The 27,722-nt window shown below is 38.8% G+C and overlaps 5 protein-coding genes and 1 long non-coding RNA gene across 16 annotated transcripts; 2 read left to right on the top strand and 4 right to left on the bottom strand.

The window, feature by feature from the left end:
- Window positions 1-388: 388 nt before the first annotated feature.
- LOC147930624 (uncharacterized) lies at window positions 389-1,956 on the bottom strand. Of its 6 annotated transcripts, none has more exons than XR_015573904.1 (6): window positions 1,707-1,956; window positions 1,410-1,504; window positions 1,072-1,281; window positions 911-981; window positions 664-822; window positions 389-585 (listed from the first exon to the last, which is right to left on the bottom strand). It is a non-coding gene; the product is annotated as an uncharacterized LOC147930624 (long non-coding RNA). The 6 variants fall into 6 exon arrangements; XR_015573905.1 differs by having other exon boundaries at window positions 1,719-1,947; XR_015573906.1 differs by having other exon boundaries at window positions 1,750-1,878.
- Window positions 1,957-3,389: 1,433 nt separating this feature from the next.
- On the bottom strand, window positions 3,390-5,422 carry LOC104731993 (putative glucan endo-1,3-beta-glucosidase At4g16260). Its single transcript, XM_010451516.3, has 3 exons — window positions 5,179-5,422; window positions 4,603-5,086; window positions 3,390-4,007 (listed from the first exon to the last, which is right to left on the bottom strand). Exons 1-3 carry the CDS (start codon window positions 5,240-5,242, stop codon window positions 3,515-3,517), a joined length of 1,041 nt encoding a protein of 346 aa, XP_010449818.1. The 5' UTR covers window positions 5,243-5,422; the 3' UTR covers window positions 3,390-3,514.
- Window positions 5,423-6,349: 927 nt separating this feature from the next.
- On the bottom strand, window positions 6,350-8,125 carry LOC104731992 (DNA-directed RNA polymerases II, IV and V subunit 9B). Its single transcript, XM_010451515.3, has 4 exons — window positions 7,939-8,125; window positions 7,612-7,687; window positions 6,775-6,933; window positions 6,350-6,590 (listed from the first exon to the last, which is right to left on the bottom strand). The coding sequence occupies exons 1-4, from the start codon at window positions 7,965-7,967 to the stop codon at window positions 6,510-6,512; spliced, it is 345 nt and encodes a 114-aa protein (XP_010449817.1). The 5' UTR covers window positions 7,968-8,125; the 3' UTR covers window positions 6,350-6,509.
- Window positions 8,126-9,341: 1,216 nt separating this feature from the next.
- On the top strand, window positions 9,342-10,930 carry LOC104731991 (peroxidase 40). Its single transcript, XM_010451514.3, has 4 exons — window positions 9,342-9,699; window positions 9,873-10,064; window positions 10,166-10,331; window positions 10,430-10,930. Exons 1-4 carry the CDS (start codon window positions 9,412-9,414, stop codon window positions 10,831-10,833), a joined length of 1,050 nt encoding a protein of 349 aa, XP_010449816.1. The 5' UTR covers window positions 9,342-9,411; the 3' UTR covers window positions 10,834-10,930.
- Window positions 10,858-19,049, bottom strand: LOC104731990 (flowering time control protein FCA). Of its 3 annotated transcripts, none has more exons than XR_015573823.1 (21): window positions 18,174-19,049; window positions 17,941-18,011; window positions 17,725-17,803; window positions 15,618-15,700; window positions 15,486-15,537; window positions 15,213-15,280; window positions 14,762-14,828; window positions 14,595-14,674; window positions 14,442-14,506; window positions 14,254-14,313; window positions 14,006-14,168; window positions 13,696-13,779; window positions 13,225-13,617; window positions 12,835-12,928; window positions 12,291-12,692; window positions 12,168-12,200; window positions 11,965-11,997; window positions 11,854-11,886; window positions 11,615-11,680; window positions 11,477-11,522; window positions 10,858-11,353 (listed from the first exon to the last, which is right to left on the bottom strand). XR_015573823.1 is itself a non-coding variant. In XM_010451513.3 (21 exons), exons 1-20 carry the CDS (start codon window positions 18,529-18,531, stop codon window positions 11,478-11,480), a joined length of 2,484 nt encoding a protein of 827 aa, XP_010449815.2. In that variant the 5' UTR covers window positions 18,532-19,049; the 3' UTR covers window positions 10,858-11,353; window position 11,477. The 3 variants fall into 3 exon arrangements, 2 of the variants coding, with proteins under 2 accessions (XP_010449815.2, XP_087333665.1); XM_010451513.3 differs by having other exon boundaries at window positions 12,835-13,014; window positions 13,156-13,617; XM_087477539.1 differs by having other exon boundaries at window positions 12,835-13,014; window positions 13,156-13,617; window positions 14,254-14,326; window positions 18,174-18,913.
- A 63-nt stretch (window positions 19,050-19,112) lies between these two features.
- Window positions 19,113-24,244, top strand: LOC104731988 (uncharacterized). Of its 4 annotated transcripts, XM_087477540.1 has the most exons (21): window positions 19,113-19,252; window positions 19,595-19,701; window positions 19,854-19,934; window positions 20,043-20,390; window positions 20,920-20,975; window positions 21,106-21,179; window positions 21,264-21,314; window positions 21,407-21,442; window positions 21,545-21,612; window positions 21,691-21,808; window positions 21,903-21,994; window positions 22,092-22,115; window positions 22,222-22,288; window positions 22,467-22,516; window positions 22,597-22,711; window positions 22,885-22,971; window positions 23,153-23,220; window positions 23,299-23,416; window positions 23,499-23,578; window positions 23,648-23,715; window positions 23,804-24,244. In XM_087477540.1, exons 5-20 carry the CDS (start codon window positions 20,930-20,932, stop codon window positions 23,658-23,660), a joined length of 1,107 nt encoding a protein of 368 aa, XP_087333666.1. In that variant the 5' UTR covers window positions 19,113-19,252; window positions 19,595-19,701; window positions 19,854-19,934; window positions 20,043-20,390; window positions 20,920-20,929; the 3' UTR covers window positions 23,661-23,715; window positions 23,804-24,244. The 4 variants fall into 4 exon arrangements, with proteins under 4 accessions (XP_087333666.1, XP_010449814.2, XP_087333668.1 ...); XM_010451512.2 differs by having other exon boundaries at window positions 20,093-20,975; XM_087477542.1 differs by having other exon boundaries at window positions 19,824-19,934; window positions 20,093-20,975.
- Window positions 24,245-27,722: the final 3,478 nt, after the last annotated feature.

The raw sequence follows: 27,722 nt of genomic DNA, 5'->3' as shown, positions 1-27,722 counted from the left end.
AATCACCTCATTACTAGAGAACCTAAAGAAAGTTACTCAAACATTTAAATAATAATTTTTTAATTTGTGTTTATTCATTATCAAACTTTAATAATCTAAAATGACAAAACAATTATTTAATTTTTTTATATTACATAAAATAGAAAACAATAAAATTTGGAATATTAAACATATTTTACAAAATTCAGAATAGTAAACATATTTTATAAAATTCGAAATATTAAACATATTAAACAAAATTCAGAATAAGATTTATTGTGCGGTTACATTAAATTTTTGTCAGATATGCTAAATCAAGTATTTTTCCAAAATATCATGCATTTGTGTATCATGAACGTTATTTATGTTTATTAATTAACAAATTTTAATAATCTAAAATGACAAACAATTGTTTAAATTATTTCTATTACATAAAATATAAAACAAAAAAATTTACAATATTCGGAATATTAAATATATTTTACAAAATTTGGAAAGCAGAAGAGGTAGTGGCAAGACTAGACAAAAGACCAACGAGAAGTACATTGTTGTTTGGTTGGGTTGAGTTGAACCATTTGAATCCATCTAAGCACCCTCTTGTTGCATCTGCAGGAATCGAAGCTCCTTTATGATGCTGAGTCAAAGAGGCTTTATGTTCTATTAAATAATAAAATTAGAGATTACCGTTTGTTCTACTAGTTGTAGCTGTTGGAGACTTTGGTAGAAACATATGAACTCAGACATATACAGCAGTCCTACACCGTCACTTTCCTTTTCATCATTGTTCATCCTCTGAAACCTGTACTTGGGAAGGATGCTGAGATCTACTTCAGATGCACCCTCCTGAACACATCACAAATGATGTTTATTGCTTTCATTCCTTCCAAAGGTAAGTCTGATATTCAAAAGTGTTGCTGTTTTAAGCTCATACCTGCCCAACAACTGCGTAAAGAAGAGCAATAATACAAAGGTTGTTGTTTTAAGCTCATACTTGCCCAGCAACTGCGTAAAGAAGAACAATAATACAAGGGTTGCTGTTTTGATATACTTGAATCATATATAGAAAAAAACAGAATCATCTTAGCTTCTAACCTGAAGCACTTTCATTCAACTTGTAGTGAATCTCACTAACAGTATATACCATTGTAGACTCACCACAATAACCTGTTTAAACAACTGAAACTAGAACAGAACCCCTGCTCAACCATCTTGTTAAAAACAGAACACACTAGCAGCTTGAAAACTCACTACTAGCACCCATCAAGCAGTCGTACACAAACTCCTAAAGGTACCTCAACAATGCTAAGACCAAGAACCTAATGTGAGAATGTGAGCTTCAGCGAGATATGGTTTAGGCTGATAAATTATACTCTTAAACATATCCCTTTGGTATCTAATGTTCAAAAGAAAAGTTAGATCCTGTGAATTACCTGTAACATACTAAGAGGCGGTGGCAAAAGCCTCCCACCAGCACCTGTTTGACCAAATGAAGGCAGAAAAAGAAACCTCCCAAGCGAATAAGCCCCTGCAAAATAATAATACCAGAGATATAATCAATCAAAACTAAAAGCTTTTTAATTTGTCCAGCCTTACAATTTTTTGGCACACTAGACCCTAAATTCTACACAAGATCACAGAACAGATCCATGCAAAGAGAAATTAATTAGACAGAACAAAGCCTACACAAGCTTCATCGGAAATCAAAACACGATAGAATTTTTTTCAACCTAACAACTTACAAACCGATGCATCTGCGATAGTCACACCAACCATTGAATCGTTTGTGAAAAAATAATAATTTAGAACATCAAACAGAGCTCCGGAAAAGCCATCGGTTTCATACACCAACAACCCTCTAGTTTAAGCCGGAAAAATCAAACAATTAGAGGTGAATCGATTGATTTTATCAGTTTTCAGATAAATCAGCGATTGACCAAGAGAGAAGAGAGAGAGACGATCGGGAAAAAAAGAAAGAAGAAAATGGAAAAAAGAAAAAATTTCTTTTATATTTTAGCATCAACGAATTATAATATGCCACGTAGCGTTGCTACTACGTTACTCAAATTCCTTCCCCTGGAATCGATACTCTTTTTAACAGACGAAAAATGAATTTTTAATTAGGTTTTTGGGCCTCATTTACAAGAGAAACAATGAAAGCAATCCCCACTAATCATGCTCTTAAAGGTCATTTAACTCAAAAATAACTTCTATCCAATAATTTCATACATTTCTCCCACAAATAAAAATATATATATATATATATGTTCAAGATTGTATTTAAATATTACATAATTTTTTAGTTAGCTAAATTTATAGTCACATATATACAATATATATATACATAAGAATTTATATTACTTATTAACACCATAATTCGACCTATTATTTGCTTAACTCAATATTGGTTTCAAAGCCAACTAAAGAAAAACAGAAACGATCTTATTGATATTAGACCAAAACATGGGCATACAAATATAATCACTTACACGGAAGATATTTTTAAAAAATAACTTATTATTGCAATATCAACGTATGAAGGGTTTACATAAGCAGTTAATTAGAAAATATATAATACAATAAATGTATTGTAAACAATATCAGTCAATGATAAGATTGAATCCTCAAAAGCAAGAAACAACATCTTCATAATTCATAAAAAGTAAACGCCACAATTATACACATCTGAACGAAATGGTATAAACATATAGTGTATAAATAAAAGTGACGGCAAAGCCCGTATATGCCTAATTAAAACGAAATAATACAAAAGAGAAAACGAAAAAGACCAAAAAAAATAAGAAAGTGCCAACTACACCACAACCCACGCGTTGCATGGGGAAGCACCTAGTTATACAAAAAAAATAAGAGCTAAACTTAATTCATATTTAACATTGATTGGTTATTTTAGAAACCGAAAAAAGAATAATCATATATATAATCTGAAAATGAGTAAAGTATTAAAATCAAATTCCATTGAATGTATTGAATAATTATTTTACAGTTTTTATTATGCTCAATTGGAATTACTTCAAAAACTATAGAGTTATTTTCAACTTTTACTCGATAATAGAAAGATTCTAAGGTCTAGTTTATTTTATTTTTATTTGTTTGCTCTATTCAGATATGGTAGAATTGTTATGGGTAAAAACAAATTACATATAAATATTCCAATGGACCAATGTTCCTGTTATAAAGAAACAAACTAGTATAAAACAAAGAAGGTTTATTATATGATTGAGGAATTGGGAAATATTCTTGTAAACATGATACGTTTACCTCAAAGACGAGTACTGTTTCTATAGGTATGTATCTTCATAACTCTCTCTTGATTTTGTTGTTCAGTTTCAAAGAAAAAAGAAATCTTCAACTTTGCTTTTCTAGCTATATATAAATATATATGACGAATTAAGTTTGTGCATGATCTTGAAATTTTATATTTATTTGGAATTTATCTATATGGGATTATCTCTCCCAAGTCGATACTAGTTCAAACATTCACATAAATCTCAGACGAGCTTACATATAAAAATCATCATCACTCAACAGCCGTACCAGCTGTCACGGCGGAGAACGTGATCGGAAATTTCGGCTGTTTATTAGGGAAAAACAAACCAAAGTTCTTTTCAATCTCAGGACTCTTCTGATTCTCATCAAACATAGCAAACAAGTACGTCTCAACTCCCCTTCCTGGTCTCTTCGGCGTTCCTCTGTTCTCTCTCACTCGGGCCGCAAGATTCGTGTAATAAGCTCGCGCGTTGTCGAAGCTCGCCGCGTTTCCTCCATTCGAAGGCCATCCGCTCTCGGACACGACCACGGGAAGAGATCCACCCCCTGATCGTTCGACAGCGGAGTAAACGACGTCAAGCAATGCGTCGAAGAGGTTTTGGTAGCCGCGAGAGCCGTCCCATACGACAACGGAAGGAGAAGTGAAGAGAGCGTAAGAGAGAGAGATGTCACGTGGATTGTCTACGTAGCTGAAGTAAGGATAGATGTTGGCTAGTAACGCTGAGTTTGTACTCGTTAGAAACCTACGTAAGAGGAAATAATTATTCAAACAAGCATGAACTAAGAACTTCTTAGTAAGAAGTAAGAACCTATTAAAATATATATATATATATATATATATATATATATATATTTATCAAATAAAACTCTTAAGAAAAATATTTGTAAATAACATGTTGTAAAATAAAATAGTCTGGCATAATGGGTGATTTGATGGCCAAAGCTACCAGAAATCCAATATAAATAGTATTTCGAGCGTGACATGATATATATAGGATTTGATTATTAAGAGTTTAGGTAATTTCGCATATTTGAACTTTTTTTCATTTCTCAGAATCGCTTTAAGTGAAAAAGACAAAAGTATATGTAATGTTTTTATACAAGTGATACCATATCTATTTTAGTTCAGCTATTTTGTAGTGAATATTTGAATTAACTCGTTACACGGTTATAAAGTTATTTGGTTTGTTTGTTATAAAACCATTAGACTAAAAAAGCTAAAAAAGACTTGGTTTGGTTACTGTTCTAGTCTTCTAGACTTCGAGAGTCGACGCCACAGAAAAAGGAAGTATAATAATTAAAGGAATTGTCGAAGAAGAGTTAAGTGATAATAATTACCCGATGACGGGATCCGTATACCACCTAACGTCACCACGAAACTCTCCGGAGGAAGGAGGAAAAGAGTTTCCAATCAAGGTCATATCAACGGCCGTTGAAACTTTAATACGATCTTGAAGATTCGCACCTCTTAGAGCATCGTAAACGTTACGCATGGCAGGGAGCACAAGATCTCCGCCGTTCCCGGGAGAGACCTCGTTACCGACCGCGATGTACTTGAAGCTAACGGCGGGGTAAAAGTTAAGCACGTTGTTTTGGACCCACGACTTAGCGGAAGAAGGGTTAGTGAGTGAACGGAGATCGGAGTTTGGAACGCCGACGATGACTTCGATGCCGGTGTTTTTAAGAGCGTTTAAAGCGGCTTGGTTTGGGTCGTAAAGTCTAACACGTCTGATGTTTTTTTCTCTGAAGAGAGCGATTGTGTCTGGTTTTGAAGGTAGGTTGTTCCCCATCATTCCATAGCATACACCTACTGGTTCTCCACCTGGTTTCATCACAAAACGTAATTAAGGTTAATTAGGTTTATAATCTTTAAGTAAAAATGAGAATAGATCATGTGGGATTTAAGATAGAGACATGTTGGAGTGAGGATGGTTGTGAAGAGAGCAATAAGGAGAAATAATGGGGTCATTTGTGACATCTTGAACCAGTGTTGTACGCGTTTTGTCTAATTAGATTTGTTCATTATATACTAATTAACATTGGTACGTACGTTAAGTTCTTTTATTTATTTAAAAATATGGATGCGTATAGGTTGTGTCATATACGTAGAAGTGTGTGACAAATATCTTTGTTTATTAATTCAAATTGTATATGAGTCATTAGTCAGGTCAAGTAATTGAGTACATAATGTTAGCTTGAGTGCAAGGCTGCAAGCATATGGTCAATATAACAATCTATGCAAAAAAGAAGATCTTATCAAAAAATTGGGTAGAGAAATGTCTCTTTCTAACTCGAGAAATTAAGACATTGCTTATATTTTCTAAACATTGACAAAATCAAACTAGCTATATATATTTTGTAATTTTTTGACTCTATGTCTACATCAATGTTTATAATGAATGACGAGAAACATTACTCGATTACACAACGGACAGATCAAATTCGTAAAACAACTTCAATCACAAAATATAACATTTGATATTTTGCTTTTACGTGTAAACAAATTCTAACTAGTGAGATTTAGATAATCTCCTAATCAGTGTCATTGAATCAAAGCAAGTATAATTCCACTCATGAGTTTCGTAACTGATTATTTGACTTTGTGGTGGACCAAGTTGGCTATTTTAGCTACCGTATGTTTTTTTTTCATATGATGATTACAAAAGAAATAATAGAAACTTCAAACTAAGATAATGTTATCACTTAAATGGTTGATATTATACTTGAAAGCAGCCCTAGGAGACTCCTCCATATGATAAACCTAATCATCAGATCGTGAAGTATATACCATCATTCCTTTGAACATAAAACTTCAAATTAAAGTATTGACTAAGTAAACATGTACAGCATTATTGATAATTATTTTCTTCAGAAGATTAAATTAATCAACTAACTATAAATAATATCACACGTTATTGCAAAGTTAGAGCAGCCGGCGGCTTATACTAACTAGAAGCTACTACTAATCTCTCTGACGATTTCAAGTTTCCACGTATCCATGGTCATGGATAACGACGAACTTTGGGATCGGACCCCCAAGATACGTACCAATAGATTTATAATTAGACCCAATTAAAAACTGAAATGATCACAAAAGACCCTGAAAGTTCAAGAACCCGAGAACATTCCTCAACAATATTCATGTTTGTACACATAAAACTCCAAATTGGATTGCATCAAACTCATAACGAGGAACTCTCAGATACACGTTAATCAGTTGAAAAAAATGTAATCTTCCATAGTTCCTATTCTCTCCAACGGTGACTACAATTCGGGTTGCAGCAAACGAAAAACAGCGTCATTCCTTCCTCGCCTCTAGCCGTGGCCTGCAAATTCAATGATAGACACAAGCTATTTAATAAACCGAATGGCCAGATGTTGAGTGTAGCAGTAGCATAACCAAATATGATAAGCAAGAGAAAGTGATCTCTTTTGATCTTTAAGTTAGATCAGAAAAAAGTATTGAATGATGAAGAAATAACGATTAAGCTTTCAAGTTTAATGATTCACCTGGAAGAAGACAGCTTCGCCGTGTTGACACTTGGCACAACGCACTGCCTTGGTACGTGGAAGAGTAGGGTCGGAAGCAACGTCGGATAGGATCTGAGTTTGTTCACTTACAGAGTGATGAACCTCGTTTCTGTAGACACAGTTGTTATCCGCTGCTTCCTGCAAAGCCAAATGCTCAAAAAGAATATAAATTTCAAGATCTTGTAAAATCATACCAACAGGACAGTAAATCCAGGCATCCAGCTAACAATAAGTTTGATAGCTAATTTGGTTAGCATGTCCAGTACTAAGCTTAAGATGGCATTACATATGGGATATCATAAGTTTCAGAAGCTAACAAAGGCTTAATGATTGGATGAACAAACAGAACACAAAAGACTCAGAAATAGTAAGAAGTTCCACAACAAGAAATGCTTGTGCACCCAATGGCCATTGTTGAAACTCAAAACGCTTTTAGAAACAGTAAGAAGTTGGATAACTAGTTGTCTAAACGCTTTTAGAGTTTGCATTTGTTCAGAAAGGTCTCAAGGAAATCTATACTGATAAGCATTATCTTTACCAATCAGGTTAATGATATAAACAGACAATGACAATGAGCTGAATTGCGGATCTAAACTCCTTAAATTCTTACATTCGACTCTTAGCCGCCGTATAAAGAGACTACAAAGAGTAAACATACAAAGCTTAAATAAATCTCTACATGTGAACAACTTCAAAGTTAGTTTCTCAGCCCTGGCTTAGTTACAAGACGATTCAACACCACATTGTGTCAGTAAAACACTAAGGAACCCTAATTTTAACAAAGGCAACATAATAAAACCCAAGTTTTTTTTGTACCTGGTGATCACAATTACGGCAAGCGTAGAGTAGAATCGACTGCTCCTTATCTTCCTTGGGATAGAGAATGTTGTTACTGCAATATTTCCCAATACACAAATATCAAAGTAGAGCACACAAAAATTGGAACTTTAATCGAATTTGACAACATAAGCAAAACCCCAAACAAACAAAAAAAACTAAAACTTTCGATGAAATTTCAGAAATTTATGGACTTATACGAACTGGGTGCGATACAGAATTCAAGATGAACTAAGAGATTAGTATAAAAGAAGACGAACAGATTCGTTTTTTACCAACAAAAAAACAAAGGGAACAGATTCGTACCATTCGCGACAAAATTTCATAGTACTCATCTTCGCAGAATCGTTCTTTAGCTAACGAGTTTTTAAATGCTTCTTGATTTCTCACTCTCCTCAGCTAAGTGTCTTTGGCGGGATCAATCGTTCACTCGGGACATTAGAGAAACAGGTCAAGCTCTAGTAAAAAAGACTGTGTAGTGGCAATTGTATGTAATTTCACAAACTTTTTCGGGCATCTACCTAAAGCCAATGGGCCGACCGACGGCCCATATAGATTGTACCGGTAAAACAAATAAATAGAGAAATACGAAGAGGACAAGACGAAATAAATTTTGACACTTTCTTCATTGAAGTGTAATGTACTTTTTTTCTTCTTTCTTTACTGACATGAACAACCACATGCATATCCCCCATGCACCTTATATCATCATTCTCTAATTATTTCGTCCATATAATTACTTTTTATGAAATTAATATATCACAACAACAGTATATTAGGATACAACAGTGGATACATCCATTAACATAACTTGAGTTGCTAGAATGCTAGTACACTATTACAAGCTTTGGATTGTCAAACGAAGAAAGTTAAACCCTTTTTCAACTAAACTGCAGACTAGACTTCTGATTCTTTTCAGATTAAACTTAAACTTGAGAGCTGATTTAACCAAAAAGTGACTAAGATATCAGCATAAGGCTAACCTAAACCTTAAAAAGTTATTAATCACCTGCAAGAAGACAAAGCAGGATCCAAAAGTGTTTTTCTTTTTCCTACCTCATTCACATTCAGGTTCCAACTATTGAATTGGTCTCTCATTTTCAAGTTTTAACTACTCTTGACTCTACAGTGTTCACCGACACATCTCTCTCTCTGTCTAGTAGCAGCAACATGGTTTCTTTGTGTTTTTTTTTTCCTCTTCATTCATTACAGTTTACAACTCTTTGGTTCCTCCTTTTTTTTTTGTTGTTGTATTTTTAACAAGTAATAAACAAACAAAAAGACAAATAAAAATGAAGAAAAGAGACCCACCTTTTGCAAATTTGGTTTCAGTTTTATCTTACGGCTTTTATCTACTATAGACTATATTGAAATAAAAACAACAATAACCTCCCAAAAAAAAAAAAGTTGAAGGCTTTTTATCAAGTAATGCATTAATTGTCTTCATACATGATGATCATAGATTAATGTATTATGCGAATCTGTAATCCTATATCATAACATCACAGTTAATTTGTATTTGTTTTATATACATACATTATTAATTGACGTATATATGAATAAATTTGACGAGGACAAAATATGTAATTGGTTTGTTGAAGTGCACATGCAGATGCAGTCATGCAGTTACACATATAACATATATACAATATATGTACGTGTTATGTATGTGTTTCTATAAATATGGACACACATTCACTAGCTTTTTTAAATTAGTACCAACTCCATTGAATAATAAAACTTAGAAGACATTGGAGAGATCATCATTTAACAACAATAATGAAGAAGCTCTTTAACTTGTTCCTTATGCTTTTCGCTGCAATGCCAATTCTCTCACTCTCCGAGTCTAATCCAACCAACTTCAGCGAGACTTGCGAAGACGGAAGTGGAGAACCCGGTTCTAGCTTCGGTATAGGGTTTGATTTGGTTCTTGATTTTGGTTTGTACCGGAATAGCTGCCCTGAAGCAGAGTCTATCGTCTACTCGTGGGTCCAAACAGCGGTGTTACAAGATCCAAGAATGGCAGCTTCTCTTCTCCGTCTTCATTTTCATGACTGTTTTGTTAATGCAAGTCTTATCTCATCTTTATTTCGGTTGTCTTTTATATACCATTGAACCGGAAAAGTATTAGTTATGCCGGTTAAAAAGTGACAACTCCAAATTAATTGGTACCGGTTAAGCAGAGCAGGCGAACGAACCCGTGTGTGTTTTTTTTTGACTAATAACATATTGTATTGCAGGGATGTGATGCTTCGGTGTTGTTGGATGACACAGAAGGACTAGTCGGTGAAAAAACGGCGCCTCCTAATCTAAAGTCTCTCCGAGGGTTCGAAGTGATCGATTCTATAAAGTCTGATCTTGAATCTGTATGTCCAGAGACAGTCTCATGCGCAGACATTCTTGCCATGGCCGCTAGAGATTCAGTCGTTGTGGTACCCATCTTCAGCCTTTACTAATCATACTCTTATAAACCGGATCGTTGAACTCCATTAAAATCGTCTTGGTTGATGACTTTTAAATTGGGATTTTGAAGTCGGGTGGACCAAGCTGGGAGGTGGAAGTAGGAAGAAAAGACAGTAGAACAGCGAGCAAACAGGCAGCAACAACTGGCTTACCCTCACCAAACTCAACCGTACCAACTCTCATCTCTGTCTTCCAAAAGCTCGGCCTTTCGCAAACCGACATGGTTGCTCTTTCCGGTATACATTCTTCAATACTCTTCTTTCTCTTAACCTAGACCAACCGTTTTGGAAGAAACCCAAGGTAATGAGACTTTACCATGCATAATGTAAACCAGGTGGACATACATTGGGAAAGGCACGTTGCACTTCGTTTACAGCTCGATTGCTGCCGCTACAAACTGGAGTGCCGGCTAACCACGGAGATAACCTTGACTTCCTCGAGTCACTACAACAGTTGTGCTCAACCGTTGACCCCTCTGTAGCTATCACTCAGCTTGACTTGGTGACGCCATCAACATTTGACAACCAGTACTATGTTAACCTCCTCTCAGGTGAGGGGTTGCTTCCATCAGACCAAGCTTTGGCGGTTCAGGACCCAGGAACGAGGGCAATAGTTGAAACTTACGCAGCGGATCAGTCGGTTTTCTTTGAGGATTTTAAGAATGCTATGGTTAAAATGGGAGGGATTACTGGTGGTAGTAATAGCGAGATTAGGAGGAATTGTAGAATGATTAACTAAAAATAAATGGATTGAACCAATGTATATCCAAGTCCAGACTTATTGATATCTATATAAAAATTTAATGAAGATTACATAGGACTCTGGTTTTACAAAATTTATGGAAGGAACGAACACATGGATGAACAATCAAGTTCGAACTCTAAAACAGGGCTGTTATCAGTTAATGAATGTACGTATTTATAATTATATAATTATATATGACTCCTAACTGGATCAAAGTTTGGTATACCCAGCTAAGTTACTAATACTACCACAACATGAGACTTGACTTGCGATAGCTATGTTACAACAGCCATTGTTTGGCAACTCTTGAAATGAAAAAGAAGAAAATTTCTGATTAGAGAAAAGATAGAATGCAGATGGTCGTCGAATCACCTATCTATAATACCTGAAGGGGTTAACTTAGAAATACATATACTAAGACCACTGTCATTGCTGTTTTCCTCTGCTTGACTAATTAGTTCCAGAAGTTCTTCTATCTAGTTACTGAGATATTTTAGCTCCTCGTTTCATGTACCTGCACAGTATTGATCAACACAGGGATATAGATGCAACTTCAAACTAGAAAAACATCATACCGGTGGATTGTGTTTCGGTACGAAAAATGATACAAGACAGGAGAGAAACGGAAGATATGAACCTCAAGCTTTATTTTTCCACATGATTTCTTGGGGAGATTGACGGTTCTGGAAACAGAGATATGATTGTAAGAGAATAAGAAAAAGGTTTCAACAAAAAAGAACATCTGAATACCAAAGGAAGACAAAATTATAAACACCTGTTGAGTTCTTGACAGATCATTCACTGAAGCAGCTCCCATGGGTATATGTGTCCGACCATATTCCTAGACAATCCAAACGGATTAGAAAATAATCTCTGCCCTTACCATTTCCAACCAAGGAACTCATATCAATTATGTTTCTTTTCGAAATGTCATTAAATTCATGTATGTTCTTTGATTAATTTTAAAGGTAATCAGAAGATCTGAGAGATTGCTATACATAATAAGATATATACCTGAGTATTTTTACCAATTGCTGACATAGGAAACTGCATCCCAGAAAAGAAAAAATGATTTTCCATCAATCAGTTCAATGTGAAAATAAGTTCACAGATTCAGATATGTACCTGGCTATTTTGACCAACTGGCAATGATGGATACTGCATTTTACAATGGAAAACAGACATTTATGTTAGAGATTGTTATCTGTATTTGAACAAGTTGGTAAAACTATGGCTTATCGCATTGTACATAAGGTGGTCAATCTCCTTCTACCACAAGATTAGCCATCCAAACAGAAAATAAGCAAACATATTAAAGAGATAGACACCTGAGCAGTATGGTTGGCCCCTGGAGTTGGATACTGCAACTCCAATTGGAAAGAGTAAATATGCATGTTAGAGACCATGTGAGACAACTATATGTATGTAACCAGCATGAAAACGAAACCAACCAGTGAAGAATAAAACGGCTGCTGTAATTGCTGGCCTTGATATTGTTGGTGAACTTGTTGTGGTTGTTGCTGCATCGGCTGTAATTGGGTCTGGGCCTGCTGCATAGTTGGCTTCTGTTGATGCTGTTGCTGTTGTTGTTGCTGGCCCTCATACTGTTGGTGAACTTGTTGTGGTTGTTGCTGCATCGGCTGTAATTGGGTCTGGAGCTGCTGTATAGGTGGCTTCTGTTGATGCTGTCGCTGTTCTTGCTGCTGACCCTGGTAATGTTGGTGAACTTGTTGTGGTTGTTGCTGCATCGGCTGTAGTTGGGTCTGGGGCTGCTGTATAGTTGGCTTCGGTTGATGCTGTTGCTGTTCTTGTTGCTCTCGTTCGAACACTACCATTTCCTCAGGTTTTTCCCACTGAAAAAGTCAAATTATACACATGTTATGGCACATATTGTCGAACTTCATATATACATGTATTGCCTGTTTAAGGATTATAAATAGCACAACAAACACAAGGAAATATACTTAAAAAGGAACCACGTTTCTCAGTTCTCACCTTGCTTTCACCCGTTACACCGTTGTAATAATATTTAAATCCATCAGGCGAGGTATGCTCGGTCCAGTTACATTTGACAGAAACCACGCTCTGACTTGCTGCAGGTGCAGCTGTTTGCACATAGCTAACTGGTGTCGAAGCAGTGGTACTAACAACTGTTGGAATTGCAGATCCAGCCCACTGATAAAGAAGTAGTACGGAGGAATATTACAAACGGGAGAGAATACTATACACAAGAAGGATAAAAAACTGATGTCTATCAACACTACAGCAGCTGAAAAACCCGGCAGGGCAGACGAAACTGAGAGATTATATACGTACCTCCTGTTTACCAGCTTGGCCATTCTGTGAGAGTGGTAAATTTTGGTTTGGTTGCTGCATGGACTGCACCTGCTGCTGCAGCTGAGAAATTGCTTGCTGAGATGATTGGAATGTTGCTTGTAGGCTCTGAGTTTGCTGTGACAAGAGCTGAGCTAGCTCAGAAGGAGAATTTTGCATCTTTTGTAGCGGTTGCTGCTGGGAACGAGGGGGAAATTGAGCAGTTGCAGAAGACAAAGCTGTTGGTCGTAGATTAATGTTCAATGGAGTTTGAGGACCAGTTGCACGAGTGACATTTTGCTGTGGCGGCAGCTGAGATGTAGGCAACTGGTTGCTAAAACCATAAGGATTCTGCAAGGGTGCCTGGCCCCCACGGAAATTCGTTTGTGGACGGAGGGGGAGATCCTGTGGAGCGTGAAGAGGTTTTTGTAATGTTGATATTTGCTGGCCAGCTGCCCGTTTTTGCTAGAAACAGTTGGAACTCCAAGTTAATCATCACAACATTTTCAGATTTGCGTAACTGGAAAAGTTTAGCTAAATTACCTGTTGCAATGTGGCAGAAGATGAAACTCCAGAGACTGGAAGAGGATTAAGGGGAGGAACACCGTAACCACCCAATGGACCACCCTATCATTATAAATGTCACATATAACAAATCACACATCAGAAGGTCAAATTATTGAAAACAAAAAATTGCCTCAGTAACTGACAAACTGCAAACCAAGGCAATAATATCATTTGACTGCAACACATATCATGGTTGTTGCATTATATGAACAACCACGCAAGTGGTTACTTGTATGAGTCTGTAGATTTAAGATGATGATATATATGATCACCAAGCTGTTCTCACCTGATTTGAAGGCAACGATGCTTGACATGGTCTAGGGGAAAAGTCACTTCCGATACCACGGATCCCAGTGTTACTACGAGGGACTATCTTTGGTGAATTCGGCGGATGCCAAGGATTTGTGTGGCTTACGTCCCCACTAAGGTCACCAAGGTTAGAGGTAGGCCTAACAAATAGAGGTGAGGAGACCAGAGTTAGTCAAAATATATAATTACTTGATGAGCATAATTATGATCTCTTTTCACAATTACCTTGGTCCTGAAGCTTGAAATCGAGGCCCTGAACTAAGTCCAACAGGAGGTGCCATGTCCCTGGAAATAGAAACTACTTGTGGATACGTATAGAAATGTAACTCGGACAGAACAAAGAATAAAGGTATATTATAATTTTCCTGATAAGAGAATTATTATTAATCAAAACATAGTCTTCAAGGCAATACCTTGACTCGCCAGGTTTAGGCCTCTTTGGATCAGCAAACCGAACAATTAGTGGCTGATTGCAACCCTGGGGAAGGGATAGAGGCCAGTAAAGAAAACAGGTCCAAAGGGTTATAATGCGAAAAAGTTAAATACTTATGTGTTTCACAGCTTACTCTCATGGTGTAAATTCCATTGAGACCATCAATAGCTGCCATCGCCGTCTCTTTGCTTAAATATTTAACAAACCCACAACCTACATGAGTGAAAAACAGTATGACCATCTTCGCAACCAGCATGCATCATCAAAGTTATAGAATCTATTAGCAGTGACAAGACATACCACGACTCTGTCTATATTCATCACGCATGAGATAGACATCTTCAACGCGACCAAATTGTAAGAAGATCTGTTAACGAAAAAACAATTCAATGGTTTGTCAAAAAAGTATAGGAAGAACTGATACGAATGAGTTGAATTGAGTAGCCGTTCACATCTTTATTAATTTTATTTAGTAAGAAAAGAATCCTGACAGTCAAACAGTTGGATCCAACTGAAGGAAGAGATTACTCAGTTAGTAAAATGGGTAAGCGCTTGCATTATTGACATAATTTTTCCAGCCACTTACCCTTTAGAATTATCATAAAATCATTAAGAATTAAAGCATCATCAAATTAGAATTATCAGCATTGCAACAAGGGACATAATAATATCGAAATTTAAAACTCTTCCATGTTCGGTTAATCTGCCATAAGTAAGTAACAACTTCAAAAGGTAGGAATATGAGACATACCTCCTCAACTTCTTTTTCAGTAGCTTGCTTGTTTAGTGAACCAACGAAAAGCTTAAACTCTAGCGCACCTTCAGAAGAAGAGAACTAAATCAGTTGAGACTTGAGAATGAGGCAAAGACAACAAAAAAAAAACAAAGATCCGCTTCCTTAAAAATCATAGCATTTCCACATAATCTCAATTCTTGTAAGCTGAAATTAAACAGCGTATGGTCATCACTATAAACACCAGAAAATGACAGCCACATAGATATAATATGTGCGGAAGTTGATTACCAACGCGTTCTTTCTCCCCATCAGCATATCGAACTTGAACAGGACCAGTTCCCTGAAAATCAACAAATTATAAAAGGTGAAACAACCTATATTTTCCTGTTCTTGATAAGAGAAAGCCTCATTTGTAATTACCCCCGGAAGAGTGATCTGATTGTGCAGTGCTCTAATGGCTCTATCCGCATCTTTAGACGTTGCATATTTTACAAAACAACAGCCTGCATTAAATATGATACTTAAGCTGTCTGTTTTGTTCAACTTTTCCCCCTATCAACATCAAGTGGTACTAATAAAAAACTGCATTATAAATGTACAAGCCACACAACCACAATCTTGAAGAAATAACTGGCACTGTTCAAAGCACATAAGTTCCGTAGCAAAGTCATAAGACATGCCCTGACGGCCTCCACTTAGATCATTGGTAAGGTTGTTGGAGATAATAAATTAATGTCTTTTAATGGTGCGTATGGCAATAAAATATTTTGTAAATAGCACAATCGGTATCTACAAATAACGTATCTACAAGAGGGACTTTCAGACAAAGGGTGGCTGATTTTGTACAAACAAGATCCATACATTGGGAAAAAAATCTAGAGAGATGTACAAGTTAATACCAACATATAATTTGACTACATGCCCAAGGTGATTCACCATGTAGAATCACAACCACTGATAAGTAACAGATAATTAAAACAAGAACATATATCACATTTTCGTCACCATACATCAAGCGTTCGAAGACTTCAAAAAATAAACTACAGTTATGAGCAAAATAACCACAATTTATCAGTGTTCACTGAAAATAATTGCAATTCAGAAAAGAATATGCATGCTTCATGTGATACATAATTAGACTCCTATCTGATGCTCGATCCAGGGAGAACAAGTGAAAGTCAAGATATCATTCTGAAAAACTATTCTGAGAAACTAAAACAATCAATTTCCTTCCATGTGTTCGCACCACCAAACATTCCACATGACTGAAGAAAGAGTTGTATGGAATCTACTACATTCAAACTGAGATCAAAATTTTATGTCACCCACAATCAGATGCATTTGTTATGGCACCCACAAAAGTGTAGCAGTTAGAGATACAATAACTTCTTGGAAAGTCAAGAATTAATAAATAACTATGCAACACATACAATCACGCCATTTGGCCCATTCATCATCTAGTAATTCTGCACTCTGATAAAATAAAGACAGAACCAAATGTAATTGTACAAGAGGAAATTCAATATAAAAAGAATAGTTGCAGCAAGCAGAAAGGCTTGGTTGGCAAAAAGGGAGCATACAAAAAAAATATACCATCAAACATCTCTTGCACATAAATAAAGATCAGTAGTGCAAGGAACATACAGAAAGATAAGAGCGACCCAACAAAACATTCATTCATCTAGACGAGATGTGGTATATCATATCACAACCATCCACAAAATAGAGAGAGGGAAGACCATACATAAAAATGATATCTCAGACCATTCAGAGAGAGGGGAAAGAAAAACATTCATTATAGTTCCTCAGGTCATCAACACAGGAAAAGGAAAAGAAAGCATTCATTCTGGCATCAAGCATCCAAAAAGGTAGAAGGAACTCCATCATTAACCAATAGACAGCACATCCAAAAATGGATAAAAATAAACGAAGACGCCAAACATCCAACATAATATAATTAATAAGAATCGGCCAAATCTTGACCCGTATGGGTAGCAAATAAGGTAAACCATCTTTTGAACTACCAGCCTAAGAATACATTCATTCTGTCAAGACCATACACGACATTTCAAATCATGTAAGGGAAGAGTAAAGATATATGCATTCAATAGGAGAGGAAAATAGCGTTGTTCTTTTAACCAACACCCACTATAAAGGCAACAGCAAAACCTCTTTTCAGTTTTCTGTACATTAATTCCAACTCTAAAACACCCTCAATAAAGTCTGCTACACTTTTCAAACACATCTAAAGTTCTAGAATAGACACAAGGAGCACAAACTATTTGCCCAAGGTCAGTACATAAACCCTTTCGTAACAAACTACACAGGTTGCCTTCTTCTGTGACAGAATCGAACACAGATAAGAGAAGACGCTCGTAAGCATATGCAATAATCCCGAAAATGGTTGCAAACAAATGGAGGCCATTGATGAGACTGGGGTTGCTTCCCATCAGTCTTTTCAGGGAGACCTGAAATTTAAAAAAGTATAAATCACGACTATTTCCTAGTAAAATTGAGAGTAACATACCTTGCTGCTGTCCTGTTTTCTTGTCCCTGATCAGAGCAACCTCCAGAACATCTCCATGTTCTTCGAAATAGGGACGGACCTGGAATGTAAAAAAACCAACAGATAGATATGAGAAAAGGTAAAATATCTAGGTACGAAAAGAGTCAGGTGTAAAATATCTCAGCAATGTGCATATAAAGATAGCAAATTAAATAAGTATATCCCAGAGTGACTCACTTCTTCTTCTATAGCTGTCCTTGGTACGGAGCCAACAAAAAGCTTGACTACACTGCTACGATCAGAAACGTCTGCAAATCAAAATTACCGAGCTAAGGATACATACAGTTGATTTCCACAAAATCTACAATGATCTAATCATTGATTCCCGCAAAATCAAGAGATCCTCGGGAACCTTAAAAGACTACAAGAATAAAGACATACAGAAGAAAGAAGAGTGAACTCATTCTTACCAGTTCCAGTAAAGCTGCCATGCTCTGAGTTAGGATACCCTCTTTTCTGACCCGAAAGAGGTTGTTGAACCGGCGGTGTAGTCGGTCTAACAGAATAATCAGAATCCATTGCTTTACCTATAAATCTCCTTCCGTCAGGACTCTTTGAAGGCGGAAACTTCACAGGCCCACTAGACCGAAATCCACCTCTGCCAACACCAGCTCCAACAACTGACCGCGTCCCCTCTCCTTCTACGCGACCGTTAGGACCCATGGGACGAAAACCACCAAAACCCATAGGCCGGAAACTACCACCACCATGGCGAGGAGGAGGACCCATGGGCTGCTTAAAATCTACTCTATCAGAAGGACCATTCATCTGACGGAAACCTCCATCTCCGGGGTCATCAAAATCCGTAGGGCTGTCACCTTCCCAGCGTCGACCTCCACCTCTACCCACGGTTCCAATTCGATAATTGCTAGGGCTGCTTCCACGACGACGACGACGTCGACTAAAGTCATCATCATCCTCTTCGAAGCGTGAATCTGGTGGACGAGGCGGACCTCTGGGATGAGATCGGTGGTTATGGTAGGAATCATCGTAGCCGCCACCCTCGTGGCGATCCCTTCGGTGCCTATCCAGCTTGAAGAATTTAGGGGAATTCAGGAAAAAATGGCAAATCCAGGCGAATCAATTGAAGGACTTTTGGAGCCCTAGAATTTGGGATCTGAATGAAATAAAAAGAAGAATATCGAAGCTTAGAATCACAAAATCAAATTTTTTGATTTTTATGGTCAAGTGTGAAGAAACTAACAAACGTACTCTGACCGGTTTAAGTAAAAATAAAAGAAAGGAGTAAAAGCGGTATAGTAGTTATTTGAACCGGTTGATTTTATTGAGCAGCTCAAGTTTCTTGAGAGACCACATGCGTGTCAACAGATGATTGGCTGAGGATTCTTTTTTGTTACTCTTCGTTGCCTTGTCGCGTCTCTCTCTCCCTTTCTGTATTTGGCGATTGGTTCGACGACGAAGGCTGTGAACAAGGGTGATGCTTCTGCTGTTGTTAAGTTGAAGAGCGCTATCAAATTCAACGGCGGAGGTGTGTGTGTTTGACTTTTTTGTTCCGATCTCGATTTTGATGGATTTGCTTGTGTTGGATCGTGTTTGGATGGGGTTATTGTTTGTTGAAATTTAGAATAAGTTGCATGTTACGGCCTCGAGCGTAAGGAATTAGGAATTTAATCAGTTGATTTAGAGGAGAAATTGGTTTTTGAGTTATGAAGCTGATCATAATTAGTTTTGATGAATAGAGTCTGAAATTGGGATGAAGGTTTTGTATCAGAGTCAATCAAACACTAGCTGGCTTAGAGGTACTTTGGGTTGGATTGGTTTGGTTTGATAAGCTATGGGGAAATAAGTTTTTGATTCTGTTCTGTGCTAGAGAGGATGAAGGGATCTCTTGGCAGCGCTATTGACACTCACTTTGGCTCCCTAGCTAGAAGGTTTAGTGAAAGATGAGTGCTGAAGGTGCAAGGCTCAGGATGGCTGGTTAGTTAGTCTAATCTCACCTTTTTAAAATTTCATTGGCTCACATTTTAAAATCTGGTGCTTTTACTCTAAACCATGATCATTGATTTTGCTTGGTTTATCTTTGTGAACATTCGAACTAGTTACTAGAGTTCATGGTCTTAAATGAACAGATATACAAAAGAGCAGGTGAGGCGGCATGTGAAGCTTTGTTGACTAGGTTAAGCGAGCAGAAAGTTTCTCTTTGAAGACAGGTATTGCGATCACGTTGATGAACTGGATTCTTTCTCTTAAGCCTTATTTAAAATATTGGGGATGATAAAATAAAAGGAACTGTTTTTTTTTTGCCCATCCAAAAAAAGACTCATGAAATGGATCTCCCGGTCCTTAGCTGCGAAGTGCATTCTTGCAGCTAGGTTTGATGCGGGAGACTATGGCGTAGTTAAAGGGCTTCACTACAGAGCTTATGTAGGGAGAAGGTTGGAGAGGGAGATGAATACGAGAGTTTTTAGGAATCTGCGTAGATAACAAAACTATTGATGCATACTATGAGCATTTGCACAATTGCACTAGTACAGTATGAAAAACGTGATTTTGTTAAAAGGGTAAGAAGACGCAGGCTTGTTGGCTGCGGCAGACGCAACTCTTGCGACGACCGATGGTAGAAGCGCTTTGATGTTTTCTAACTTGTGTGCATGATACAAGTTTCGGTATTTCTTATGTTCTTTTTGTCGAAATATTATGTATAATTTTTTATGGTTTTATAAAAGTTTGTTGCATAAAATAAACGTATATATTATATCAATGAATTATACATATTTTAAATATTTCGTAAACCCAAAGCTCTCAAATAATCCGAAGATCCAAAGGATTATAATTCATATAAACTATAAACCCAGTGAAACTTTGAGATTAAAGTGTTTTTAAAGGAAACTAAAAAAGATATTGTATAGATATTTTTTGAATATGATGTTAAATGTAAAGATTTTCTAATTATAAAAATAGTTTTAGGTAATTATAAACCAAATTAGTAAATATATTTTAGGAATCTAACTGATTTTTTCATTTTTGTATATATTATTAGGTATATTAAATCGTTTTTTCAAAAATGTTAATATAGATTATTAATCTCAAAGACACATGAGATCTCTAAGCAGGGTTTATTATTTACGTAACTTATTTTTGGCGCTTGCTCTGCTCTGAACCCTTTCCGGGAAACGACCGTCGCTGTTTTCATAGTCATCCATCCATGGCCAGTTCTAGCAAGAAATCGGCCGCGAAAGCTAATTTATTTGGTTTGTTTTCTGTGGCTCTCTCTTATCTGTTTATTTACTAAACCCACCCACCTACATACTTGCCTGTACTTTGATTTTAACTCTAGTTTTTGTTTTTGTTTTCTTTTTTCCTGCTCTTCCTTTCATTTAGGTAAGCGAAACCTTGAAGATGATTTGGAGAACAAACCGACTCTGAAGAGACATAAGGAAACATCCGACGAGAAGGTAACCAGCTAAGATGGTCGGATTTCCCTTCTGAATTTTCTTTACACTAGCTGCTCTAATGGCTACTCTATGTATATGTAACAGGATGAGACAACGGCTGATAGTCTTGAGCAAGCTAATTTAATCTCAGTTAAGGTATAACTTTTGAAGTTTTTTTTTTTAAAACTGTTTGTTAGATATTATGTTGTACTACAAAGTTTATGTTCAATGTCTACTCAATTCAACAGGAGACGACAGTGGATGATGGCATTCTCATTCCCGAGGTACCTTGTTCAGATGAAGGCAACTTATTGTTATTATTGCAATTTTTAAGTCCTTTCAGTCGGTTGTCGTGTTAACAAAGACAACTTGTCTGATAAATTCAGGCAGTTTGCGTAACAAATAATACGCTCTTGCTTCGCCGTCTCTCTCGCAAAGCACAAATACCAGATATGTAAGTATAGGTGCTATTGGCTTTAATTTCCACTGTCCTTCTGAGAGCGTGACTTATACTCCTCCGCCTTTACTACAGCATCTCTTTCTTCAGTGATGTTGGAGACGTTGTTCATGTTCGACTTATAGTAGGCCACCAAGGCAAGCATTGTGGCTATGCCTTTGTCGAGCTTGCTTCTGCTAACGAAGTAAAGATGGTGAGATTAGTTTTGTAGTAATGATTAGAAATGTATTTTTAAGTTGTCATTTTAAAACAAGTAAGCTTACTGATAAAAATCTTTTATATTCTAGGCGCTGGAAAAGAAGTGTGATGAATATCTGCTAGGTCATAAGATTTTACTTTATATGGCTGATTTCAAGAGATCTACATACCTCCTGCCCAAGTAAATTGATTTATTATTGTAACTCTGGTTGTCACTTATCTGCTAGAGTTTTTGATGCCACTACAGTAAGACTAACTCTGTTATTTTTGTTACGTAGGTATTGCATAGAATACGACTCTTGGTAAGGGTTTTTAACTATTTGCCTCTTGATGAGTTTGTTATCATTGGGTCGATTTTGTTGGTATACATGGAGTGATCACTAGCTAGTCATGTTTTTGATATTCCAGGTTTGGAAACTACATTCGAGGAGAAAGCCTTCTTACAGAAGAAGACGTAGGATTTGATGACGTTGAGGTACATGTTCTTATTATCTTCAAAACAACACAAGTCTTCCCACAAAATTCCAAAGATGATTTATTCTGGGGATGAATCTTTAGATGATGCTACTTTTTTTTTTTCTTTTTCTTCTGTATGCAATTTAAATCCTCTTATCCTTATGGTCGTGCTAACACACTTGGCCTTTTAATTTCAGAAAGTACTCGCTGTCGCCAATCTCTCTCCCAACACTAAATTACCAGATATGTAAGTAACACTTTAAAATTTCCACTTTCCTTTTTGGAGCAAGTTTTTCGTGGCTCATATTTTATCCTCCACTTTTGCAGCAAACGTTTATTCAAATATATGGGAGTTGTTAGTGTTCGACTTATTGTGAACAACCAGGGCAAGCATTTGGGCTATGCATTTGTTGAGTTTATTTCTGCTTACCTTGCAAACAAGGTGAGAGCTGTTTTGTATTAATGATGAGAAAAAAACATAAAAATGAAAAGTATATAAGTAGTCATTTGAAAATTAGTGTACGCTTGCCGACAAAAAAAAAAGAAAATTAGTGTACGCTTATGACAAGTGGTTATTTGAAAGCACTATAGCTGATTAAATCATTTTTACTGTAGGCTCTGAAAAAGAAGAATGGTGAATATTTGCACGGTCATAAGATTTTTCTGATGAGAGAACATGATGAAATTCCTGATTATGTTGAGGTACCTGCTCTTATTATCTTCAAAACATGTCAGCTTAGCGTTTACTAACGCAACCAACTGTTGCCACAAAGTCGAAAGATATGACTTATTCTGCTACTGATGAGGCTACTTTTTGTTTCTATACAATTCAAGTCCTTTTCTCCTTGGAGTCTTGCTAATTTAACTTGGCTGTTAAATTCAGGCAGTTGCTGTAGAAAAAAAGACGATCTTTATCTCCCATTTCTCTCCCCAAACTGATATATCACATATGTAAGTAACACCTTTAATTTCCTCTTTCGCTCTTGGAGCAAGTTTTTCATGACTGACTAATATCCTCCATTTTTGCAGCATCAGTTTCTTCAAAGATGTTGGAGAAGTTGTTCATGTTCGACTTATTGCAGACAACAATGGCAGGCATGTGGGTTATGGCTTTGTTGAGTTTTCTTCTGATAACGAAGCAGAGAAGGTAAGACTAGTTTTATAGTAATGAAGAAATATAGACAAGTAGTTATTTGAAAGTATTGCTGATTAGATGTTTTATGCTGTAGGCGCTGGAAAAGAACGGTGAATATTTGCATGATCGCAAGATTGTTCTTCAAGTGTTACATGCTCCAAACCATCCACCCAAGTAAATTGAATATTTGCATGTCCTTTTCTACTTTTGAGTTGTGCTAACACACTTGGCGGTTAAATTCAGCCATTTGCCGTAACAAAGAAGACGCTCTTTGCTTTCGGTCTCTCTCGCCAGACTAAGTTATCAGATATGTAAGTAGCACCTTAAATTTCCACTTTTGTTTGCGGAGCATTTTTTTAATAGTCTGATATGTGAGTAATATATCTTCTATTTTTACAGCATCAGTTTCTTCGAAGATGTTGGAGAAGTTGTTCGTGTTTGTTGGACATGGGCTACGTCCAATATGCCACTCGGCCCAACAAAACAAGATAATTAAGATTTCGGCCCGACGAAATTGGATGCAAGTCATTAATAATTCGTAAAGGGGCACTCTCGGGAATTCACGATGGAAACCCTAGAAAACCCTCGGTCAACAGTCGCCTATAAAAGGAAACATCACTTATTAGGATCACCATCCTCACCCCAGGACAAGAGACAGAGAGCAATACTTTGCGTGAAAACCGTTATTGTCTTCTGTATAATTCCTTCTAGCTTCTGAGCTCGTCATTATTGGCTTGTTAGTTCTCCTGTGAACTGACGAGCTCAATCTTGATTCTTGTTAGTGACGACCTCACGATTTTATCGTTAATAAAAGAACCAGCTTCACTCTTTCCCCAAAAATCTTTATTTACTTAGTGTTGTGCAATCTCCGGTACGAACAATTGGCGCCCACCGTGGGGCAAGAGTAGAGCGCTTCTTTTGACGAATCAAGACCGACGGTCCTCACTTCCTCGAAGTTTCAAGACTCATGACGAACCCCAGCGAAGACCTCAACGAAGCAACGGAGCAGCGATGGGGGCGAACGAGAACACGAATTGTCCCCCTGCCGAGCTCCCTGCCGAGCACAACCGAAGGCTCCCTGCCGAGCACAACCTCTACATCAGCGCCCGATACGCCATCAGAACCTCTTGTTGCCACACATGCCCAACATCTCCAAACCGTGGCTCTAGTTTTCACTGATGGTGCCGCCCTCCCAGCTCCCTTGCTTGCTGGACACAGAAACAACCTCGACGATCCATAACGAGACTATCATGGACATACTCGTTAGCCAGGACAGGCGAACAACCGAGTGACTTGACACACTCACTACAACATAAAAAGCTTACCACCACTTTTCACCAAACTCAAGAATGTCGTCAAAATCACGATCGTCGGTCAAACCCTCGATGGTGAAACCAAAATCTCCACTCTTCCCAAATATCTATCGATACCGTCGAAAGCATCACCGTGAGAAGTTCCGACCTCATGACAGGTGTCGCCAAGCTTGCGACAACCAAACTCGACATCAACGCTCAGCTCCACATCCCCTCGATCGGTCTCAAAGCTAGCCGGATCCAGATCGGCAGATTCTCGGTCGCTCCACCCGGTAGAAAACGAGCCGACCCCTGGAGCACTACATGGCCGACCACCAACCTCATCTTCGTCTTGTCGACCTCTCTCGTTTGCAGTCTCTCTCAATTCCATAATAAACACGCCTTCGGTCATCTCTTCGCCGACCTTGATGTTATCCACCTCAATGGCGCCACCCTCAGAAACAAAGAAATCACGCCGCCATCCAACGCCGATCTCGGCTGCTCTCCCATGTCGTGCCTCGCTGCGTCCTCCCATCATGAGGTCGGCATCGCTATCATCAGAATCGGCAAACTCTCGGCCGAGCTGCCCGCCGACCTCGATTGCGTCTTCGCCGATCTCAGTCCCATCACGCAAATTCCTGTTCGCATCAATTCCAGCTCGCCGACCCGCATCCTCATTCGCTGAACCACACTCGAATATAAATTCGGTCACATCGTTCAACCTCGCTACAATGCTGATCCCAGAGTTGAGAGCACACTCCACCCATATCCGAAAAATCGATCTCAAATTGGCGATCAGCAAGCTCCTCTCTTCCGCTTGAACCAACCTCGCGACCTCCTACCTCGAGTCCGGCATTGCGCATATGACGAGGTCCTTTCTCAAGATCGTCACGCCGCACTTTGAGGTTATTCCCATCAGATCCGGGCGCTCTCAGCAGGGAGCCGCCGAGCTCCGTCCCGCTCATAACAGGAGACATCCGACAATTCTTCTCAAACGTACCGATCTCATAAGGATCAGCAATGCGGCCTAGAGACTCGCGATCGTGCCGACCTCCCATCATGAGATTAACATCTCCACCAGAATCAGCGTCGATCTCGTGGGAAGTGCTGACCTCCAGGCAGTCAGCGCTGAACTCAAGGCAGCCAGCGCCGACCTCGTGGGCATCCCTCCGCTGATCTCTCTCAATCTCGCCGACCTCCAGCCAGCTGAGAACTTTGATAACTGCTGAGCTTGCCAACGCAGCGCAAACCCGCTCAAAACCAGTGCTTCCTTATCGAAATCGTCGTCATTCTCCTAACCTCCAATGCTAACTCACGAGGGACGACCTCGGGACCAAGGTGCCGACCTCCAAATTGCCACGCGTCGCCACTACCGATCTCACGGTTAAACTCTAAAACCGTCGTTCTCACCCGGATCTCTCCTCTCGGTCACAATGCCAATCTCAGCAGATCTGGCCGCTCTACAACCTCCGAGACCAGGTCCAATACGAAAAGCATCAGATCTACTGACCTGATCTGAATCGCTCTCGATCGAATCCACTCCAACTCAAACCATCACGCCGCTCATCAAGATGAGAAATTCCGATCTCATACGAAGAGGAACCCTCCGAGAAATCAAAGCATCACCACGGGCGGCCTCGCAAGAGATACCAATCTCACAAGAGGTGCCGATCTCGCGATGACTAAAACCAGCGTTCATGCTTTCACTCTCGACCTCACCATCCCTTTGCCTATCTCACCTCCTGGTCCCAAAGCCGACCTTTATCTCGCTCTCAACAAAGCGAGAATCACACTCATTATACCGATCTCTACTCTCGCTCCTATGAGCCATCTCCACCCATCGAACCTCGAGACCAACCTCGAGAGCGGTCACCGCCTGAGCCGAAATTGGCGCCGACCTCATGATGGCGACGAGCGTGAAGTGGAAAATGAGTGTTACGAGCGTGAGGGTGGATAATGAGATGGAAGGAAACCTCAATCTCTTCCATCTCATTGGCCATCCTCGCCAACCTCAATCTCTCGATCTCGTTCCAAGGAAGATCCGCGTGCAGGCCGCGCTGACCCCCGCTGTAGAGTTCTCTCCGCCCTCGTCGCCCTATGCCGACCTCGAATTTGTTTCTTATGATGCCGACCTCAAAGTCTATGCGCGCGCGGCCTGAACCAGGACGACCGCTGACCACCATCAGGTCATCTCGATTGACGGTCAACAGAATCTCCTACCGACCGTCTATCAGCAAAGAAGCAAGGAGCGACAGCTAGATTTTGTTCTTTTGAGACTAAACAAAAAAAAAGAGAGAAGCACAAACACAAAAGTAAAAGTAATAAAGAGAGGGGTCGAACCTCTGACCTCTCTCGTTCATATCGCCCAATATACCTCCAATATATAGCCAACCTCGCCACCTCCAATTATGAGCTGACCTCGGAGTTCACCCAAATGGTTAAACAAGTGCCGACATAGATTGGAGATATGCCGCCCACACAAGGACGACATCTAGGACACCGTACCACGTCCCGCCAACCTCCATTGGCCGACCCCCTCACCCATAGTTCTGATTTCGCCAACTCTGACGCACAAACGCTGACCTTCACCAGTCAATCCCCCCTCCTTGCTCAAAGGACCGATCTCAATCCTGATCACGCGAGACTCCAACTCGCACCGCCCTCCAACCCTAGAGGTGTCGACCTCAATCGCCAGCCGATCTGCATTTTTGTCATCGCCACACAACCATGTACCGGACATGTATCGATCGAGAATAGGCGATTCGCCGACCTCAACAAATGATTTACCGACCATATGTGCATCGCCTCCGATCCGACTACATGTGATGGCGACACCCTTGTTAGCGCCTCCCTCCCCCTCGCCGCCTTCACGTAGATTAACAAGACCCAAATCTGCGAAGTCTCGGTCACGCCGCCCTCCAGCTCGTCTAACACCAGCATGGACGACTTCGTGGGAAGTCTAGCCAAGCTCGCGGCAACTAAACCCAGCCTGCCGACCTCTCAACAAGTCTCTTTCAATAGCGGCG

The sequence above is a fragment of the Camelina sativa genome, chromosome 12, assembly GCF_030686135.1.
Source record: "Camelina sativa cultivar CO46 ecotype springtype chromosome 12, ASM3068613v1".
Lineage (NCBI taxonomy): Eukaryota > Viridiplantae > Streptophyta > Magnoliopsida > Brassicales > Brassicaceae > Camelina > Camelina sativa.
The sequence above is the reverse complement of the archived record's forward strand: the minus strand, read 5'-3'. Positions and strand labels throughout refer to the sequence as shown.

Excerpts from the sequence above, each read along its gene's own strand:
- LOC104731992 (XM_010451515.3), bottom strand. The coding sequence starts at position 7,967 with ATGAGTACTATGAAATTTTGTCGCGAATG. Across the intron at positions 6,934-7,611 it reads GCCGTAATTGTGATCACCAG|GAAGCAGCGGATAACAACTG; the intron begins GTACAAAAAAAA and ends TTGGCTTTGCAG. Across the intron at positions 6,591-6,774 it reads GCGAAGCTGTCTTCTTCCAG|GCCACGGCTAGAGGCGAGGA; the intron begins GTGAATCATTAA and ends TTGAATTTGCAG.
- LOC104731988 (XM_010451512.2), top strand. The coding sequence starts at position 20,930 with ATGGCCAGTTCTAGCAAGAAATCGGCCGCGAAAGCTAATTTATTTG. Across the intron at positions 22,116-22,221 it reads TGCATAGAATACGACTCTTG|GTTTGGAAACTACATTCGAG; the intron begins GTAAGGGTTTTT and ends TTGATATTCCAG. Across the intron at positions 22,712-22,884 it reads CTGCTTACCTTGCAAACAAG|GCTCTGAAAAAGAAGAATGG; the intron begins GTGAGAGCTGTT and ends TTTTTACTGTAG.
- LOC104731991 (XM_010451514.3), top strand. The coding sequence starts at position 9,412 with ATGAAGAAGCTCTTTAACTTGTTCCTTATGCTTTTCGCTGCAATGCCA. Across the intron at positions 9,700-9,872 it reads TTCATGACTGTTTTGTTAAT|GGATGTGATGCTTCGGTGTT; the intron begins GCAAGTCTTATC and ends ATTGTATTGCAG. Across the intron at positions 10,332-10,429 it reads CGACATGGTTGCTCTTTCCG|GTGGACATACATTGGGAAAG; the intron begins GTATACATTCTT and ends AATGTAAACCAG.
- LOC104731990 (XM_010451513.3), bottom strand. The coding sequence starts at position 18,531 with ATGAATGGTCCTTCTGATAGAGTAGATTTTAAGCAGCCCATGGGTCCT. Across the intron at positions 14,829-15,212 it reads CTGAAAAAGAAGTTGAGGAG|ATCTTCTTACAATTTGGTCG; the intron begins GTATGTCTCATA and ends TTTCGTTAACAG. Across the intron at positions 11,998-12,167 it reads GGGCCAACCATACTGCTCAG|TATCCATCATTGCCAGTTGG; the intron begins GTGTCTATCTCT and ends TGTAAAATGCAG.
- LOC104731993 (XM_010451516.3), bottom strand. The coding sequence starts at position 5,242 with ATGTCACAAATGACCCCATTATTTCTCCTTATTGCTCTCTTCACAACC. Across the intron at positions 5,087-5,178 it reads AACCATCCTCACTCCAACAT|GTGGAGAACCAGTAGGTGTA; the intron begins GTCTCTATCTTA and ends TGATGAAACCAG. Across the intron at positions 4,008-4,602 it reads TATACGGATCCCGTCATCGG|GTTTCTAACGAGTACAAACT; the intron begins GTAATTATTATC and ends CCTCTTACGTAG.